Here is a 16563-nt window from a genome sequence, read left to right as displayed (position 1 = left end):
ACCAGTGAAATCTGCCGCCACCTGGTGGCAGCCGGGGGCTTCTTCCTGTAATCCCCAAACCAAGGTTTCATCCACCATGCAGGTGGAGGCCGTCACTTTTGTAATCCTTTACCCTTCAAAACAAAAAGTAATAATCTGACAGTATTAAAAGATCTAAAGCTAAATCAGGTTACTAAAGGCCAAATTTAAAGCTGATATAAATAGGTCAGACTTTTAAGGGGAATCATCTACTGTGTCGTTTGGTACTTTTCGCACTGATACTTGAATGAACTTAAATGACAACGTTAATTGAGTTGCTAATTGTGGCTTTCTCCCCATGCCTTTCTTTTTTTTTAAACAACCTTGAATTCTTAGTTTGGAGTTAAGACATTTTTAGAAGGCTAGTAAGCTGCTACCATGACAACAACACAGGCCTCCCTGGGAAACATCAGCTTAGCAGAGACACCAGCCCGACTCCTAGGCAAGGGTCTTCTCCGACCGGGGCCTGCAGGGTAGAACCACAGGAAAGCTCAGTGCACCAAGGAGAAGGCCCATTTTCATAGATAAATTGGGGTGAATGCCTATTGCCAGCTACGCCTCTCTCCTGAGCTTCAGGTTCGATGTCCAGCAGCCTCCTGGACATGTCCACATGGCTGCCCCTCAGGAGCCCCCAACTCACATGGCCAACATCACATCCATCATCCTCCCTCCTGACCTACTGCTCCCAGGCCTCCCCCAGCATAACACCTGACGCCGTGGTTCTCCCACCTGTGCCCGCCAGAAAGCAGGCCTCATCCCTGACTCGCCGATCCCCTTCCCCACGTGTCCTCCTGACTTGGCCCTCCTTGCCTCTCCCTGCAGCCCTGCCCTACTCACCCATGCCACATTCCCTTTTCCATCAGTCCTGATCGTCTTTCAGTTCTTCAAAGACATACTATCTATCTTCCAGCTCCAGCCTTTGTACACACTGTCCCTCCTCCTGGGACACGATTTCCCCTCACTCCACTTAACCCTATTCTCCTGGCCAATTCCCTGCCCATTTTGGGGGTCTCTGCTTCCACATATTGACTTTAGGGAGGCCTTCCTGACCGCCCCTTCATTCCTACTGCGTGCTCCTGGCACCCTCAACCAATCCCACCCATCACACTCTTTGGCAGTGGCTGTCAACCAGGGATAGTTTTGACCCCAAGGGACATATGGCAATATCTAGAGACAGCTTTCATTGTTGTAAGTGGAAGCGGAGCTACTATTATACTGGCCTCTAGTGGGCAGAGGCTGGGGGTGCTGCTAAACATCCTGCAACACACAGGACAAACCCCCGCAGCAAAGAAATACCTAGCCCAAGTGTCCACAGCGCCGAGGCTGAGAAACCTGCTATACAGAAATCGCCTGGGTGCTTATCTGTATCTCCCACTAGACTGGAGATGTGTCATCTTGTTCACTGATGGGTCCCCAAAACCTAGCACAATGACTGGTACATAACAGGGAATTAATAGACGTTGAATGAATGAATGGATGATCTGACCTCTAAAAGGACCAAATAGACGTTTGAATGAGTAATTAGAGGGATGAATGGGCTAGACTACTCTGGGAGTAGAATGGACACGGGGACAAGCATGTCCACTGCTTTCTAGGCTCTAGGGTGTCAAAAAGGTCACACGGGACCTTTATCCAAATGGGATTAGGGAGGGCAACACTGGCCATGGTGGCGAGTTGTGGCATAGGAGACGGGGAGCAGAGGTGGGGAGGAGAGGGCCCAGAACAAAGGACGAGCAGTGGGGCCTGAGCCCTGGGAGGGATGGCCGGGCCGCAGCCCCTGCTCCTGCCTGTGCTGAGCCTATGCTCCTCGTGTCCCCAGGGAGTGATGGAGAGCTTCCTGGGCACTGCCATGGCTGGCTCCTTGTTCTGCCTATTCTCAGGACAGCCTCTCATCATCCTCAGCAGCACAGGGCCCATCCTCATCTTCGAGAAGCTCCTCTTTGACTTCAGCAAGTAGGTGCCTCTTGGTGGCCCCAGGTGCCTGCTCTCAAGCTTGGGGCAGAGTGCTGAGGCCAGGGCAGAGGAACAGACCCAAAGGGGAGGCCGGGGTGAGGTGCCAAAGCCGCCCTTAACTATGGGGACGGCTGCCAGGTGGTCCCTTCTGACTCCTGCCAGTCCTGCCTTTGAGCCATCTTGGCGCATATTAGCACAGCCCCCAGGGACCAGCCAAGACAAGAGGGGGTGAGTCACACCACTCCGCTCAGGATCAGCTGGGACTGGAAGGTCAGCGTAGTGTACGAAAAGTCTTGGGCGAGATGTCAGAGGCTGCACCTGGACCCAGGCAGTTCCCGTCTCCCGTCCAGGCCCAGTTGCCTCATCTACAACATGAGGGTTGGGCTGGATCACTTCTAAGGCTTGCTCCAGCCCGGTTACTCTGAAATTCCCTGTTTTTCACTTACTCTGGATGTGCCTTACTAACCAAGTGACCACTGAGATATCTTAGTGCTTCCTGTGTTTTCCTGCCACCCCCATGGGATCTCAAAGATCAGACAACTCCACCCAGGAATTGTTTCCGTCCGCAATCCCCAATCCTCTTACAGTCCCTAGGAGGGCATCTGTGCCATGCATAGGCTGGAGGCCCCTCCCTTCCCTCTGCCTTCCAGAGGCAACGGCCTGGACTACATGGAGTTCCGCCTCTGGATTGGCCTCCACTCGGCCGTCCAGTGCCTTGTCCTGGTGGCCACGGACGCCAGCTTTATCATCAAATACATCACCCGCTTCACCGAGGAGGGCTTCTCCACCCTCATCAGCTTCATCTTCATCTACGATGCCATCAAGAAGATGATCGGTGCCTTCAAGTACTACCCCATCAATGTGGACTTCAAGCCCGACTCCATCACCACCTACAAATGCGAGTGCGTCGCCCCTGACACAGGTGACCGGTAACCCCAGACATGCCGTGGACCTCCCCCACCTGCCCACTCCCCTACCCCCATCACAGCTCTCTACTCAAATGCAGGAGACTGAGCCCGTGTGGAAGGGGCTGTTCAGCCCAGGGCTTATTGTTCCAAGGAAGCAAAGGCGGGGTCTTGAACCCAGTTTGCAGAAGGAAACCAAGGGGACAGTAGGTCTGATAAGAGCCACAGTACCAGCATCCAGGGTTATAACCAGGAAGGCACGGAGATACCTGAGGAAGGAGTGAGGCACGCTTTGCCTCAGTGTGGGGTGGGGTGGAGGCCACACCTGCCAGGAGTGCTGCCCAGGCCAGAGGTAGACCATGGTGTGTGAAGTCCCCCCAGCTCCACAGTGCATGCTATGATGAGCTCTGCCCAACACTGTTCTGCCAATGGGTCACACACCTCGTAAGGTGAGACCACACTAGATGGATGAACATCCCTACAAGTGGGAACACGTCCAGGGTGGAGGATCCACCAACCAGGCCATTTGAGGAATGGCTGGAGAACCTGGGGTTATTCAGCCTGTTAGGGATATGAGAGAAGGACTGTCATGTCACAGAGAGGCCACAGTCACCCTCTAGAACCACGGATGTAGAACAGAAAGGGGAATGAGAGCAGAGGCTCCCGGGAGCCAGATGCTGGCTGAATTTAGGGAAGAACTTAAAATGGTGGGAGTCACCACCACGGTGGTCTCGGCACCCTTGGCTGGTAACAAGTTACTTGATCACTCTCTGGATGTGCATCTACTAAGGATGTTGTAAAAGGGAGTCCCCCCCTGGGTGGGAGGCTGAATCAGCCAACCAGCTAACATGATAATAGTGCCATTCCTGTGGAGTTACTTTCTGGCCAAAAAACTGTCATCTGTAAAGTTAAGGCTTCCCATAGAGTCTTAGCTCCTGGCCTCTCTCACAGCCATGATCCTGCCCCTAAGAGTCCTCTGTGGGCTGTGCCAGGGTGCTACAGAGCAGGAGCAGGAGATCCATCCACACTTCTCCAACCACCACCAGGCTGGACTCACAGAGAGCAAACTGAGGTCCAGAGACCACCCAAGGTCACATAGAGCCTCAGTTTCCCTTGCCACAAAAGAGGGCTAGCAGTGCTGGTCCTGCCAGTCCCGTGGGACTCTTGTGAGGTTTTCAAATCTATACCCAGGTTGGGTTGGAGGAAATAAGTAGATATTGGGTTGTTCAGTCCCTTAATACAGTATTATGGATAAAATATTCATCGCACTCAATCTAAATACTTGGGGCATCATTATTGTGTGCCCTGCTTTAGACCAGGCCTTTCGGAAGATAAAGATGTCCTGTCTTCAAGGAGTTGAGTTTTCGTTATATCCCCTCTCCCTCTGTCACTGCACTGATTTTGTAAAGAAATCTAGACTTGATTTTTTTCTTTCATTTTTTTTTCCATCATGAATTTCGAGTTATTCCATTAAAATTCAATGATAGGTGAAGCTTCCCTTTGTCCTGAGCTGGGGCAAATTGCTCAGAGCATTGAGCAGATCTGACCTGCAGGTCTGTCCTTCTGCCCTGGAGCAAATCCCGCCCGCATGGGCCAAGGCCCATCAGAGCACTCCCTTTTGCTGCTTGTGCCTCCCAGACAGACTGTGGATTCACTGAACACAAAGTTTTCACAAACATGGCTTCTAGAAGCACATGTCCTTGATCCCTTTTAGAAACAGTCCAAATTGTGGGGTCATATGAGGAAGTCTGGCTATTCTAAGAATGATCTATCCACAGGAAAAACCAAACCTAGGGGTGCCCTGGGAACAGGGGATGTAGGAGCATAGAAGGTAAGGTTTGAGGGGCATCATAAAGCCACTTGTTCCCAAAGAGCTCCCCCTCTGGCTTTGCCCAAGTACCTGATGTCACCTCATTTGTTTGGGTCATGCTGTTGTCATGGTTCACAAAGTGTGACCCCCAGACCAGCAGCATCTGGGAACTTGTTAGAAATGCAAATTCTTGGGCCCCCACCCCAGGCCTTCAGAATCAGAAACTCTGGGGTAGGATCCAACCATATGTGTATACACAGGCCTTTCAAGTGATTCTGATGCGCTCTCGAGTTTGAGAACCGCGGCTCGACTGAACTGCTAATTACTAATTCTGAGCCGTTATTAGCCACTAACCCCAGTAAGATTAGATTTTCAATTTCTTCAGAGAGTGAAAGAACTGAAACCAGGGCAAGTTAGTTTTGATTAAGCAAATATGGAAAGTTCTAGACATTTAGGATAGTGGGGAGAGGGAGTCCGTGGGGGGATTTCCTTCCCAGTCTATGGGCCACCTGCTTACTGATTGTTCCTATTCCTAGTTTCGCTGCAAAGCCGAGTCTCACTATGGGATACGATCACTCTCTATCAGTCTTCACCATAAAAGCTTCGTTGGGGGCACTCTCTTTTATATTTAATTCTGTTTCCATTGTAACTGATTTGTATTCTGTTTATGAATGCTGCACAAACTGACTTGGCTGCTTTCAACCCCAAGTGAGTACCACTTTGTAAACACTAGAATTTTAAAATAGTTGATGCTTGGAACCTTTCTGGAATTTTCCATGTTTTATTTCTTCCATATTCATCTCAAGTGGCTTTCAGATAAACCCTACAGAGTTCTCAATATAAAAGAATTGATAACCCTAAACAGAAGACATGAAAGGAACGTCTGGTCCAATGAAAATGTTAGGTAACTCCTGAGCCTCAAGTGTTAGCTGGGGATTCTCTAGCGTTTGACAGGGTGGCCCTGCATCAGCCTCCTTGCCCAGCTCCTCTGTCTCCGTTGTTAATTGAACATCATGTTCTTGTGGTCAGTGATGTGAGGAAAGGCAACAGATGTCCCTGATTTCTAATAAGTGAAGCCATCTTCAGAACAACCCTAACAAACCTGTCTGTAGCAATTCTAGGCATATTCTGCCTTAGCCACCCAGCCCCAGATGGCCCAAAAGTGAGCAACATAGAGCACCCTGCAATCACATCAGCGCTGTAGACGGCTTGCTGCAGATTGGGAGAAGCCCCTAGATTAACCTCTTCTTCGTTCTGGGTTTTTAGCCAACTGTGGCCAGCCGGCAGGAGCGAAATGGGGCCTGCACTGCATTTCAGACTTGTTGCTGACAAACTGGCCGGTGGGCCTCCTCCCTCTCTCCCCAGATCTGCTGCAGAGGAACTGCGCAGTCTGCCTTCGCTGGGAGGAGGGAGGCGGGGAGGACCTGACCTTGGCCTCCACCTTGCAGTGCAGGAGGAGGAGAGGGCAGCCGGCCTCCAGAGCCTGGCTCCCCCTGAGTGGCTGCACCCGGGGGGGCCTGGCCCCGTGAAGGAGGGAGTCAGGACAGACAGCAGAAGGTCCACGTGGAAATGAGAAGAGGGTGACTGTGGCTCCTCTCAGCTCTCCTTGTGGCCCCTGAATGCTCCACTCATGGTTAGGGACACCAAGGCCAGGGAAGGGAAGTGCCTGGCATGGGATGCCCAGTGAACAGCTCAGAGCAGCACCTTTGGGCTCCTGATTCTCCTTTGGGTCCTAAACCCGGGTTTAATTTTCCTCAAAATTTGCATTCAAGGGGTAGATTAGAGAAGATAATTTCAAAGCCAACAAGTTCTCACTGGCCCAGTTGACCTTAACAAAGCACATATGAAGAGGGGCGGGAGGGAAGGGCATTGTCTATAGAGGAGAACAGCGTGGGGAAGCTGGGAGGTTTGTAGGATCTGCACCAGCCTGCCTGGGCCAGCATCATGGCTCCAAATATGAGCTGTGTGACCTTGGGCAAGTTACTTAACCTCTCTGGGCCTCAGTTACCTCATCTGTACAATGGGGATACTTCATGGAGCTTTGGTAACAAATGAATATGTGTAAGAGTTTGTTTGGCCTAATGCATGGCACAGAGTAAGTTCTTTGGAAATGTTTTTTAAGTCTGACAGCCCAGAATGGGCCCAGTGGCCAGTAGGGATTCACCAGGCACATTATTAACTCCCTTGTCTTAGCACTTTGTCTTAGAAGCGGATTCATCTTTTCAGTTTTTCAAACTCATGTTCATTGGCAGGCAGGAGCTCTCCTAGCATGGCCCAGCTGGTCTGTCAGAGCTGTGGCCTGGGCTCCGTCCCACCAACCCTTCCCTCACTGGGGCAGAGTTAGGAGGGTGAAGACGGAAGCCAACCTCAGCTCTAAGGAACTGGGGGAGATGAGAAGGGGGGCCCGGGGAGACCCAGGCTCCCAGTCCAGCAACAGCTGACCCTCGCCCTCTCATCTGCAGTGAATACAACCGTGTTCAATGCTTCAGCTCCGCTGGCACCGAACACCAATGCTTCTCTGGTAAGTCCTTGCCTCTTGGGTCAGACATGCAAGTGCTTTTGTTTGTGGAGGGAGTGAGAAAAGAGTTGGGAAACTGAGACCAACTTATGGCCACCAAGACTCATGGGGCAGCCCCAGCTGCATACATCAGGGTCACCTTCAGAGCTGTCTAAATGCATATTCTTAGGTATATACTGGAAACACCCCATCTGGAAGCATGCCTCACCTGTTAAATCCAGTGCATAAATATGATACACACACACACACACACACACACTGTAGAAGGTCATGGGGCAGCACAGCAGAGCGCGTCGTGCATCAAACATAGGCCAGATGTGTGCTTCAACCTGGAAGGAAGAAAAGAGGCCAGCTGGAGAGGCCAGGGAAAGCCTCACAGAAAAAGTGGAATGCCAGCTCCTCTTGACGGCTGGAAAAAAGTTGGTTTGGCAGAGAAAAGCACAGTCCAGGCTCAGGGAACAGCACAGAGGGCGAAAGAGGAAAAGCACGAAACCTGTGCGGAGGATAGGGGTGGACTAGGCCGGCTAGGACAGAATGAGGGTGGGGATTGGACAAGGAAATGAGAAGAGATGAGCTAGGAAGGAGGGTGGAGCCAGACAGTGGGGGCAGTAGAGGAATGTTGCCCTGCAGGGGGCATTTTAAATTGCTCTGGTGATTGAAGGGTGCAGCTAACCTGCAGAAGATGGGCCCCAGAATGCAAGACAGCTCTTTGCAGACTACTTGCACACCGTGAAGAATGGTCTCTGACCTCCTGACTTCTTGTATCAGTTATCTATTGTTGCATAACAAACCACCCTTGGCCAGGCGAGGTGGCTCACCACTGTAATCCTAGCACTCTGAGAGGCTGAAGCAGGAGGATTGCTTGGGTTCAGGAGTTTGAGACCAGCCTGAGCAAGAGTGAGACCCCCAGCTCTACTAAAAATATTTTTTTAAAAAATTAGCCCGGTGTGCTGGTGTGTGCCTATAGTCCCATCTACTCGGGAGGCAGAGGCAGGAGAATCGCTTGAGCCTAGGGGTTTGAGGTTGCTGTGAGCTAGGCTGACGTCATTGCACTCTAGCCCAGGTGACAGAGTGAGACTCTGTCTCAAAAACAAAAAAATGTATATACATATATATAAAAATTTTTTAAAAAGAAAAAAACAAACTACCCTCGAATGTAGTGGCTTAAGGAAGCAGCAATTATAATGCTCCTAATTCTGTAGGTTGTTGGCTGTTCTGCTGGTCTCGCCTGGACTCAGCTCCGAGGCTGTATTCAGCTGGCGGGTCTGCTGGGGGCCGGGACAGCTCAGCCTGCCTCTTCACATGGTTTTTTCCATCCTGAGCTTTTTCACAGCAGAGTGGTCTCAGGTTTTCCAGAGGATAAGCGCAGAAACTGCAAGGCCTCTTAAGGCTGAGCCCCCAGAACCTGCTCAATGTCACTTACTCCTCTCCCTGTTGATCTAAGCAGATGAAGAGCCAGTCTGGATTTAAGAGGTGGAAAAGTGACCTCACCTTTGAAGGGAGGACTGTCAGTGTCACTTTGTAAGGGAGCGTGGACACAGGGAGGCATGATTCACCGGGAACCATTATTATAACAAACTACCAAATTTCTCTTAGTCCAAACATTCATTAGAGCTAGTTGCAAGCATCTCATTATGTAGCTGTTCTTAGGCATTTGCACATTAATTTTTTAATATATATTAAATTTTATTATAAATTACTCTCCTTTTCTTCCTCCTTTCACTTCCTTCTCTCACTCTGTGGCTTTTTTACATACTTAATGGTATCTTTTGATTAACAGAAATGCTTAGTTTTTCTGTAATCAAATATATCAAAATTTGATATTTGAATTTGAAAATATTGAGCAGAAGATATTTTCCTATGTTATCTTCCAAAAGCTTCATTGTTTTTCATGTTATATCTATAATCCATCAGAACTGATTTTTTTTCATTCGTCTTAGAAATATATATATGTGTCTATATATTCACACATATATATAATTTCTATATAAAATTTCACTGTTGTGCATGCCCTGGACTGTAGGCATCTGGGACACCAAGAAGGGAAGAGGCTGAAATGACCCAAGAGGGGACTGACAAGGGTGTGAGCCACAGTATGTGAAAGGGTGTGACAGAGGGGAGGGAAGGGAGAGAATAAACGTGAGACACTGCAGGAAGGAGGCATCGACAGGACCTGTGGTTGACTGACAGGAGCCAGGCCTGCCGAGCGGGCATCCCCCTCACCTGTCCTCCTTGCTAGCAAAGCAGGGCACCCTAGAACACAACGAAGAAACACGTGTCAGCTCCACATCTTCCCAGGGAACTGCCAGCTTGTCATTCCTTGACCCAGCCTGTCCTTAGGAACATCACTCTGTTGCTGCGGGCACCATTGTGGACATGAGGGCTGTGGCCCCCTGGAGGGCAGCAGGGAGTGTGGGCTGCCTGGGGACTGCAGGGGGAAGGACGCAGCTGACCCACCAGGAAGGCCCTGACTCTTTCTCTCCTGTGCTTGGTCTCCTAGTACAACCCCCTTAACCTCACAGCGCTGGACTGGTCCCTGCTGAGCAAGAAGGAGTGTCTGAGCTATGGCGGGCGCCTGCTCGGGAATTCCTGCCAGTTCATCCCAGACCTGGCGCTCATGTCCTTCATCCTTTTCTTTGGGACATACTCCATGACACTGACCCTGAAGAAGTTCAAATTCAGCCGCTATTTTCCTACCAAGGTAAGCTCACCCTGCAGTTGGGAGGGGACCTACAGTCAGGCTACTGTTGAGGAAGGCCCTGCCAAGCCTCCCAGAGAGGGTTCCAGTCCACCGACAGGATAGACTGCACATAGGCACTGGCCACTGGGGTTTTTCAAGTTAAGTCAGAGAGAACTGGGTTCCTTTGTTGGCCAGACCCCATGACAGCACTTGGTATCGTCAGGCTTTTTCCTTTAGCATTTCTGTATAGTAGGATCTCATTGTATTTTTTAAAATTTTCATTTCCCTGATGACCAATGAAATTGGAAACCTTATTATGTGTTTATTGGCCATATGGTCATTTAACTTTCTTCTTGGAATTGTCTGTTGAAATCTCTTGTATATTTTCTATTGAGTTGTTTGTCCTTCTGATTTGTAAGAGTTCTTTATATATTCTGGATAGAAATCCTTTTGTGATCATACATTACAAATACCTTCTCTCACTTTGTGCCTTTTTTACATACTTAATGGTATCTTTTGATTAACAGAAATCCTTAGTTTTGCTGTAATCAAATATATCGAAATTTGATTTTTGAATTTGAAAATATTGAACAGAAGGTATTTTCCTATGTTATCTTCCAAAAGCTTCATTGTTTTTCATGTTATATCTGTAATCCATCAGAATTGATTTTTTTTTTTTTTTTGGAGATAGAGTCTTGCTCTGTTGCCCAGGCTAGAGTGCCGTGACGTTACCCTAGCTCACAGCAACCTCAAACACCTGGGCTTAAGCGATCCTCCTGCTTCAGCCTCCCAAGACTACAGGCATGCGCCACCATGCCCAGCTAATGTTTTTTCTATATATTTTTAGTTGTGCAGCTAATTTCTTTCTATTTTCAGTAGAGATGGGGTCTCACTCTTGCTGAGGCTGGTCTCAAACTCCTGACCTGGAGCGATCCTCCTGCCTCAGCCTCCCAGAGTGCTAGGATTCAGAATTGATTTTGATATATAATGTGAAATAGTGTTTCAGTGTGTTTTTATATAAATAACCAATTGTTCCAGTTCCTTTTTAAAAAAAAACATTCTTTCTCCACTGCTCTGTAACACTTCCTTTGCCATGTATCAAATGCTTCTCTATGACAGCGTCTGTTTCTGGGTTCTTTGTTCTGTTTCACTGATTTATTTGTACATCAGTATCATAGTCTTTGTTTCATAGCTTATAATAAGTCTTTATAGCTTTTAGACTAAACTCTCCCTCTTTGTCCTTTTTTAATATTAGGTTGGCCCTTTTTACATTTCTACATGCATTTTAGAATCACTTTAAATTTCACCAAAATAAAAACTTATTGGAATTTTGATAGGATTATTGTGATTCTGTGTGTCAATTTGGGAAGAATTGATATCTTTCAAATTTTAAGTCTTCTGATTCATGAACATGCTATACTTCATTTATTTTGGTCTTCTTTTCTCTATAATGTTTTATAGGTTTTGGTCTGAGATCTTGAGCAATTTTTGTTAGATTTATTCCTAGGTATTTGATTTTTTTATACTATTATAAATGCTAACTGCTATTTTTATTTTCTACCTGTTTGTGGCTGGAATAAAACATTTATTAATCAAAACAGCACTTGTGGTGGGAGTGGTAGCTCACTCCTATAATCCCAACACTTTGTGGAGGCAAGGCAGGAGGATTCCTTGAGGCCAGGAGTTCAAGACCAGCCTGGGCAACATAACAAGACCCCCAACTCTACAAAAAATTTAAAAATTAACCAGATGTAGTGGCGCATGCCTATAGTCCCAGCTACTCGGGAGGCTGAGGCAGGAGGATCACTTGAGCCCAGGAGTTTAGGCTGCAATGAGCTATGATGACGCCACTACACTCTAGCCTGGGTAACAGAGCAAAACTCTTTTTAAAAAGAAAAAAAAATTGTCTCTCTGAAAAGATCTAAAAAAGGTTGCAGGGTAGACATTGGGGGACTCTCTGCCCTGAGAGTTCTGGATACTGAATTGGTGTAGAGGGGCAGTCAGAGGGCACTGATTCAGAAAGGTCAGGGAGGTCAGGTTCAGAATCTGGCCTAGGAAGGGCCTCCTGATAGCAGAGGAGCAAGGGGCTGGGGACTCTTTGTGGACAGAAGGTCTAAGAGTAGCCATGGGTTCCCAGTAGAATTGGGGGGCCTTCCCAAGCCCAGGTGGGGTGCAAAAACCTGTCACAGGTTTCTAGGAGCTAGAGTTTCCTTCAGAGCTCAGCCCTTGTCCTCTCTGCACCTACTGGTGACACAGTTAAGACTGTCACACCAGACCATATCTTCACCACTGTCTGCTGTGGCCACGTGGATTATAACAACTCCCACTTCGACTACCAAATGCTCACTTACACCTTTGAGAGAGGTACTATCATCATCTCCATCTTACGAAGGAGGAAACTGAGGTTCAGAGAGATGACCTGCTTCCCTAAGGTCACACAGCTAGCAAGGGGCAGAGCCAGGCCTTGAGGCTAGTTCTGCTGACTTCAGAGCCCACACTTCAACCATTCTCCTATTCACTGCCTGAGACTGGGTCTGCCCAGAGCTGGGCGGGTGTGTTGCTCACTTGCTCATCTCCTGTCTGCAGGTCCGGGCCCTGGTGGCTGACTTTTCCATTGTTTTCTCCATCCTGCTGTTCTGTGGGATCGATGCCTGTTTTGGCCTGGAAACCCCTAAGCTGCACGTTCCCAGTGTCATCAAGGTTTGCCCCTTGCCCCTGCTCTGGGTAACCAGTCTGCCTGCCCACCAGCTGCATCCTCTCCCCTCTGTGCTCATCACAGTTTCTTCTCCACTCAGCCACGAGACCACGTGTGCGTGTCCACCCCTTCCTGCACACAGCCTCCCAGGACCTAGTCCTTCGAGGTGGTGGTGGGGACATATTCACAATGAAATCCTGCTCTGTAGCCGCAGAGTAAGGAAGGTGCTGGGATCTACCCTTCAGCCCAGCTGAAGCCTCTTGAGGGTCTCCAATTCCCGGCAGTCTACCAGCCGGGCAAATGGGGATCTGCTGAAAACCATCCCTTAGAACAGTGATTCTCAAAGTCTGGTCCCCGGCCCAGCATCACATCCTCACCCTGGAACTAGTTAGAAATGCAAATTCTCAGCCCACCTCAGACCTATGGAATCAGAAATGCTGGGGCGGGGCCCAGTAATCTGCATTTTAACAAGCCCCCCAGGTGATCCTGGAGCAGGCTCAAGTTTGGGAACCAAGGCTTCAGAAACTACCCACTAGTGCAGAGTCGGTGCCTTTGGCTTGTAGCTAAGCTGGAGCCCTGCTCCCTCGCAAGAGCACCAACCGTCCCACCAGGGCAGGGAGCCTGGATTCTAGAATTTACCCTCCCTGTCTCTGAGGTCTTGACCTTCGAGATATTATTTCAGGGTTCTCCTGAGTAGCTTGAACACATCCCATGCAACTCATATTGGCCTTGAAATTAAAGTACCTCTTTCTCTTAAATAAAACAAAAGATAAACTTCACCCCGGCTTCTGCACAGATAATCCCTTATTTTCAACATGCAGGTCTGAACTGATGGTCAGCGTTTTACAATCTATCACACACCCCAGACAGGTGACTGGGAAGAGGCAGAAGCGGCTGGCACTGGGCCCATCAAATTCTTTATTCTTGCCTGTTGGGCCTCATTTCTGCCTTTTAGTACCTTGCAGTTAGCGACTGCACACTCTCTTCCAGCCGCACCTCCCTGTTTCCTGACCAATCCCAGGGCTGTTGCCAAAAATTATCTCCTTAGTTCCTCAGTGGCAGTCACTGGCTGCGTTCACACTCCTTCCCACGTCTGTCCGCTTCCGCAGTCTCTTTATTCTAAAGTTGCAGGTGCCTAATGTTTTTAAGGGAAAAAATCGTACCTGACAAGCAGCCCAGGTGTGGGGAAAGGGGGAGGGAGAGCGGGCCGGGCAGCAGGTGCCCTGGGACAAGGGAGGGAGGACAGGGCCTCTCCCTTTGCTCCTGCTCAGCCCACGCGGCCTGACCGAGGCTGGTTCGTGGCCCCCTTTGGGAAGAACCCGTGGTGGGTGTACCCTGCGAGCATCCTGCCCGCCCTGCTGGTGACCATCCTGATCTTCATGGACCAGCAGATCACAGCCGTCATTGTCAACCGGAAGGAGAATAAGCTGAAGGTAAGGCTGGCGCACCTTTCTTGCCACAAAGTTGTAAGGAATGAAGGAGGGAGATGATGCTTCTTTCAATACTTTGGGCCAGGAAAATATGAGAGCAGAAGACTGGAGTTCCCAGTTGGTATGCTGGGCCGGGGACGGTGTGACCCCCAGATTGGGCAAGGCCAACAGGGCTGAGTGACTTGGTCTAAGGACCAGGACCAAGCCAGTCTGGGCCACTGGGCACAGGCTCCTGCCCCTCCCAAAGTGACTCTCCAGCTCTGCACCTCCAGAAATGAACTTGGGAATCTGAGTAGACGGTGAATTTCCTTAGCCTTTCTGGCCCCTGCAACTCCCCCGCTGCCTCTGGGTCTGAGGAAACTCAAGCTGCCCTGTCTCCCACCCCAGTCGGGACCACTCTAGGCTTGGCCTCAGGCCTACCCCAGCTGGGCTTCTTTCAGGAACCGAAGAGATGCTGTGGCCACTAGGTGGGGGCCCTTCTCCCCAGGGACCCAAACCCAGGGCCCTCCCAGCCTGAACGTCCCTCCCCTTCATTACCTGTGTCCCCACCTTGCTCACCCCCCAGATGGGGTGGCAGCCCCCTCAGAGTTCCCTCTGGAAGGCCGGGGAGCCCTGGAACCACGCTCCACAGAACGGCTACTTCAGGGAGGAACAAGCTCCCCAGAAGCGTCCCCTTCCCACTGCCCCCACAGAAGGCTGCTGGCTACCACCTGGACCTGTTCTGGGTGGGCGTCCTCATGGCCCTGTGCTCCTTCATGGGGCTGCCCTGGTACGTGGCCGCCACGGTCATCTCCATCGCCCACATCGACAGCCTCAAGATGGAGACGGAGACCAGCGCCCCGGGGGAGCAGCCCCAGTTCCTGGGGGTCAGGTAGGAGGCGTCAGGGCCGGGGGTCCCCTGAGGGGGTATGGCCAGGTGGGGAGGGGAAGCACATTTCTGATCATCGAAGTGTTTGGGTGACAAGGGCCCAGCTCTCACAGCCCAGGGAAGCACAGGGCTGGGAGTGAGATCCCTGAAGGGAAGGAAGGAGAGGGATGAAACCTCAGGTTAAATGGTCCTCTTTCTCAGTAGACTCCCAAAAGTACAGCCCCCCACTCCGTCCATACACACGCGCACACGTGAGCACCAGACTCTCAGCTGTATAGGCCACTCAAGGTCCCTGCAGGGCCTCTTGCTGTCCTTTCTTGGTCTCTCCTCAGGACCCTCCAGGCCCCTGCCCCTGGCACCCCAAGGCCCTCCTGCAGGTTCAGAGCCTGATCAATCTCCAGGCCTCCAGAAAGCCTCCCGGGACCACTCCCACTCCTCTCATGCCCCATGGCAGGCAGAGAAGGGCATGTTTTACCCCTTGGGGCCTCAGGGCGAGACCACACCAGACCCTGGTATTCTAAACTGCTGTCCTAAGAGCTTCTCCCCACTGCCTTGGAATATCTGGGCCACTCAACCTGCCCGAGTGAGGCTTCTCTGCCTGACTGTAGGGCTCAGGGCTGGTCAGGGCACGGTCCCCTCCCAGACCCCAGAGCCCCAGTGGCTGGGCCTGAGCAATCTGCCCCCAAGCTCAGGCCTCCAGCCTGGGTTGTGACTGGACCTGGGCACAAACCCACCTGCCCTCCAGCCCCTGATCCCTGCTCCGCTAGCAGCCAGCCCCTTCCCCATTAGCTGTGCCCCATAAAAGTGAGATCCTGCAATCAAATGTCAGGGTAATAGCGCTTTATGTCACATTTATCCTCACAACAACCTCTGAAGACAGGCGCCATTATTGTCTCTGTCCACTGAGGCTTGAAACCGTCAGAGCCTTGCCTGATGCCACACAACCAGCAAGTGGCAGAGCCAGGACTCAACCCAAGTCAGTCTGGCTCAAGCACCCGGACTGAACAGCGACTACATTGAGCAGCCTCCCTGGTGCCCTGCAACGTGCCTGTGCCTGCGGCAGGGGCTCCCCGTCTTCTATGTGGGGGTCAGCTGGGCCTCAGGCAACCAGGCAGAGGCCGATGCAGAAACCCCTTGAGGCCACGGCCTCAGATACAGCTTCAGAGGGGCAGGAGGGCTGGGAATGGTCACTGAGCCTTTCCCAGGACACCCTGACCTGTGCTCTTTTCTGCCAGGGAACAGAGAGTGACAGGCATCATCGTCTTCATCCTGACAGGAATCTCCGTCTTCCTGGCTCCCATCCTGAAGGTGAGGCTCTGCACCCTCGCCCGGTGCCCTGTGGCCTGAGACAGCACAGAGCTGAGACCTCAGAGGCGGGCAGAGGTCCCCACGTGGCCTAGGGATCAGTGGCCTATGGGCCCCTAAAAAAAGGAAGGGTCTTGGGCTGAAGTAATGTTTCAAAATCGTCATCGTCATTTTCCATGATATTGTGTCACTTGTCATCATCACCAATCGTCACTGCTCTCTCCCAACCTCCCAGGGTCCACTCTCACCTTTCTTAAGGTGAGAGAAAGCTTCCCTCAGAAAGCTCTGCCAAGTTCTATCCCTGCTTGGATAAGGAACTTCCAGAACTGGGTGTGTGTCCACGTTGTTGTGGTTTGGGGCTTGTGAAAGGCCTCCTGCCCC

At 50.7% G+C, this 16563-nt stretch overlaps 1 protein-coding gene across 2 annotated transcripts in view; it reads left to right on the top strand.

Moving 5' to 3' along the window:
- Positions 1 to 16563, top strand: part of SLC4A5 (solute carrier family 4 member 5) — an 82371-nt gene that overhangs the window by 53797 nt on the left and 12011 nt on the right. For both annotated transcript variants that reach the window (XM_045549897.1, XM_045549896.1), the window contains 8 exons: positions 1838 to 1971; positions 2622 to 2893; positions 7149 to 7207; positions 9705 to 9905; positions 12471 to 12584; positions 13851 to 14012; positions 14702 to 14880; positions 16113 to 16185. In XM_045549897.1, coding sequence (XP_045405853.1) covers positions 1838 to 1971; positions 2622 to 2893; positions 7149 to 7207; positions 9705 to 9905; positions 12471 to 12584; positions 13851 to 14012; positions 14702 to 14880; positions 16113 to 16185 — 1194 coding nt within the window. The remainder of the gene's footprint in view (positions 1 to 1837; positions 1972 to 2621; positions 2894 to 7148; positions 7208 to 9704; positions 9906 to 12470; positions 12585 to 13850; positions 14013 to 14701; positions 14881 to 16112; positions 16186 to 16563) is intronic.

Source organism: Lemur catta, chromosome 4 (assembly GCF_020740605.2).
Source record: "Lemur catta isolate mLemCat1 chromosome 4, mLemCat1.pri, whole genome shotgun sequence".
Taxonomy (NCBI): domain Eukaryota; kingdom Metazoa; phylum Chordata; class Mammalia; order Primates; family Lemuridae; genus Lemur; species Lemur catta.
Note: the sequence above shows the minus strand (reverse complement) of the source record. Positions and strands in the feature narration are given on the sequence as shown.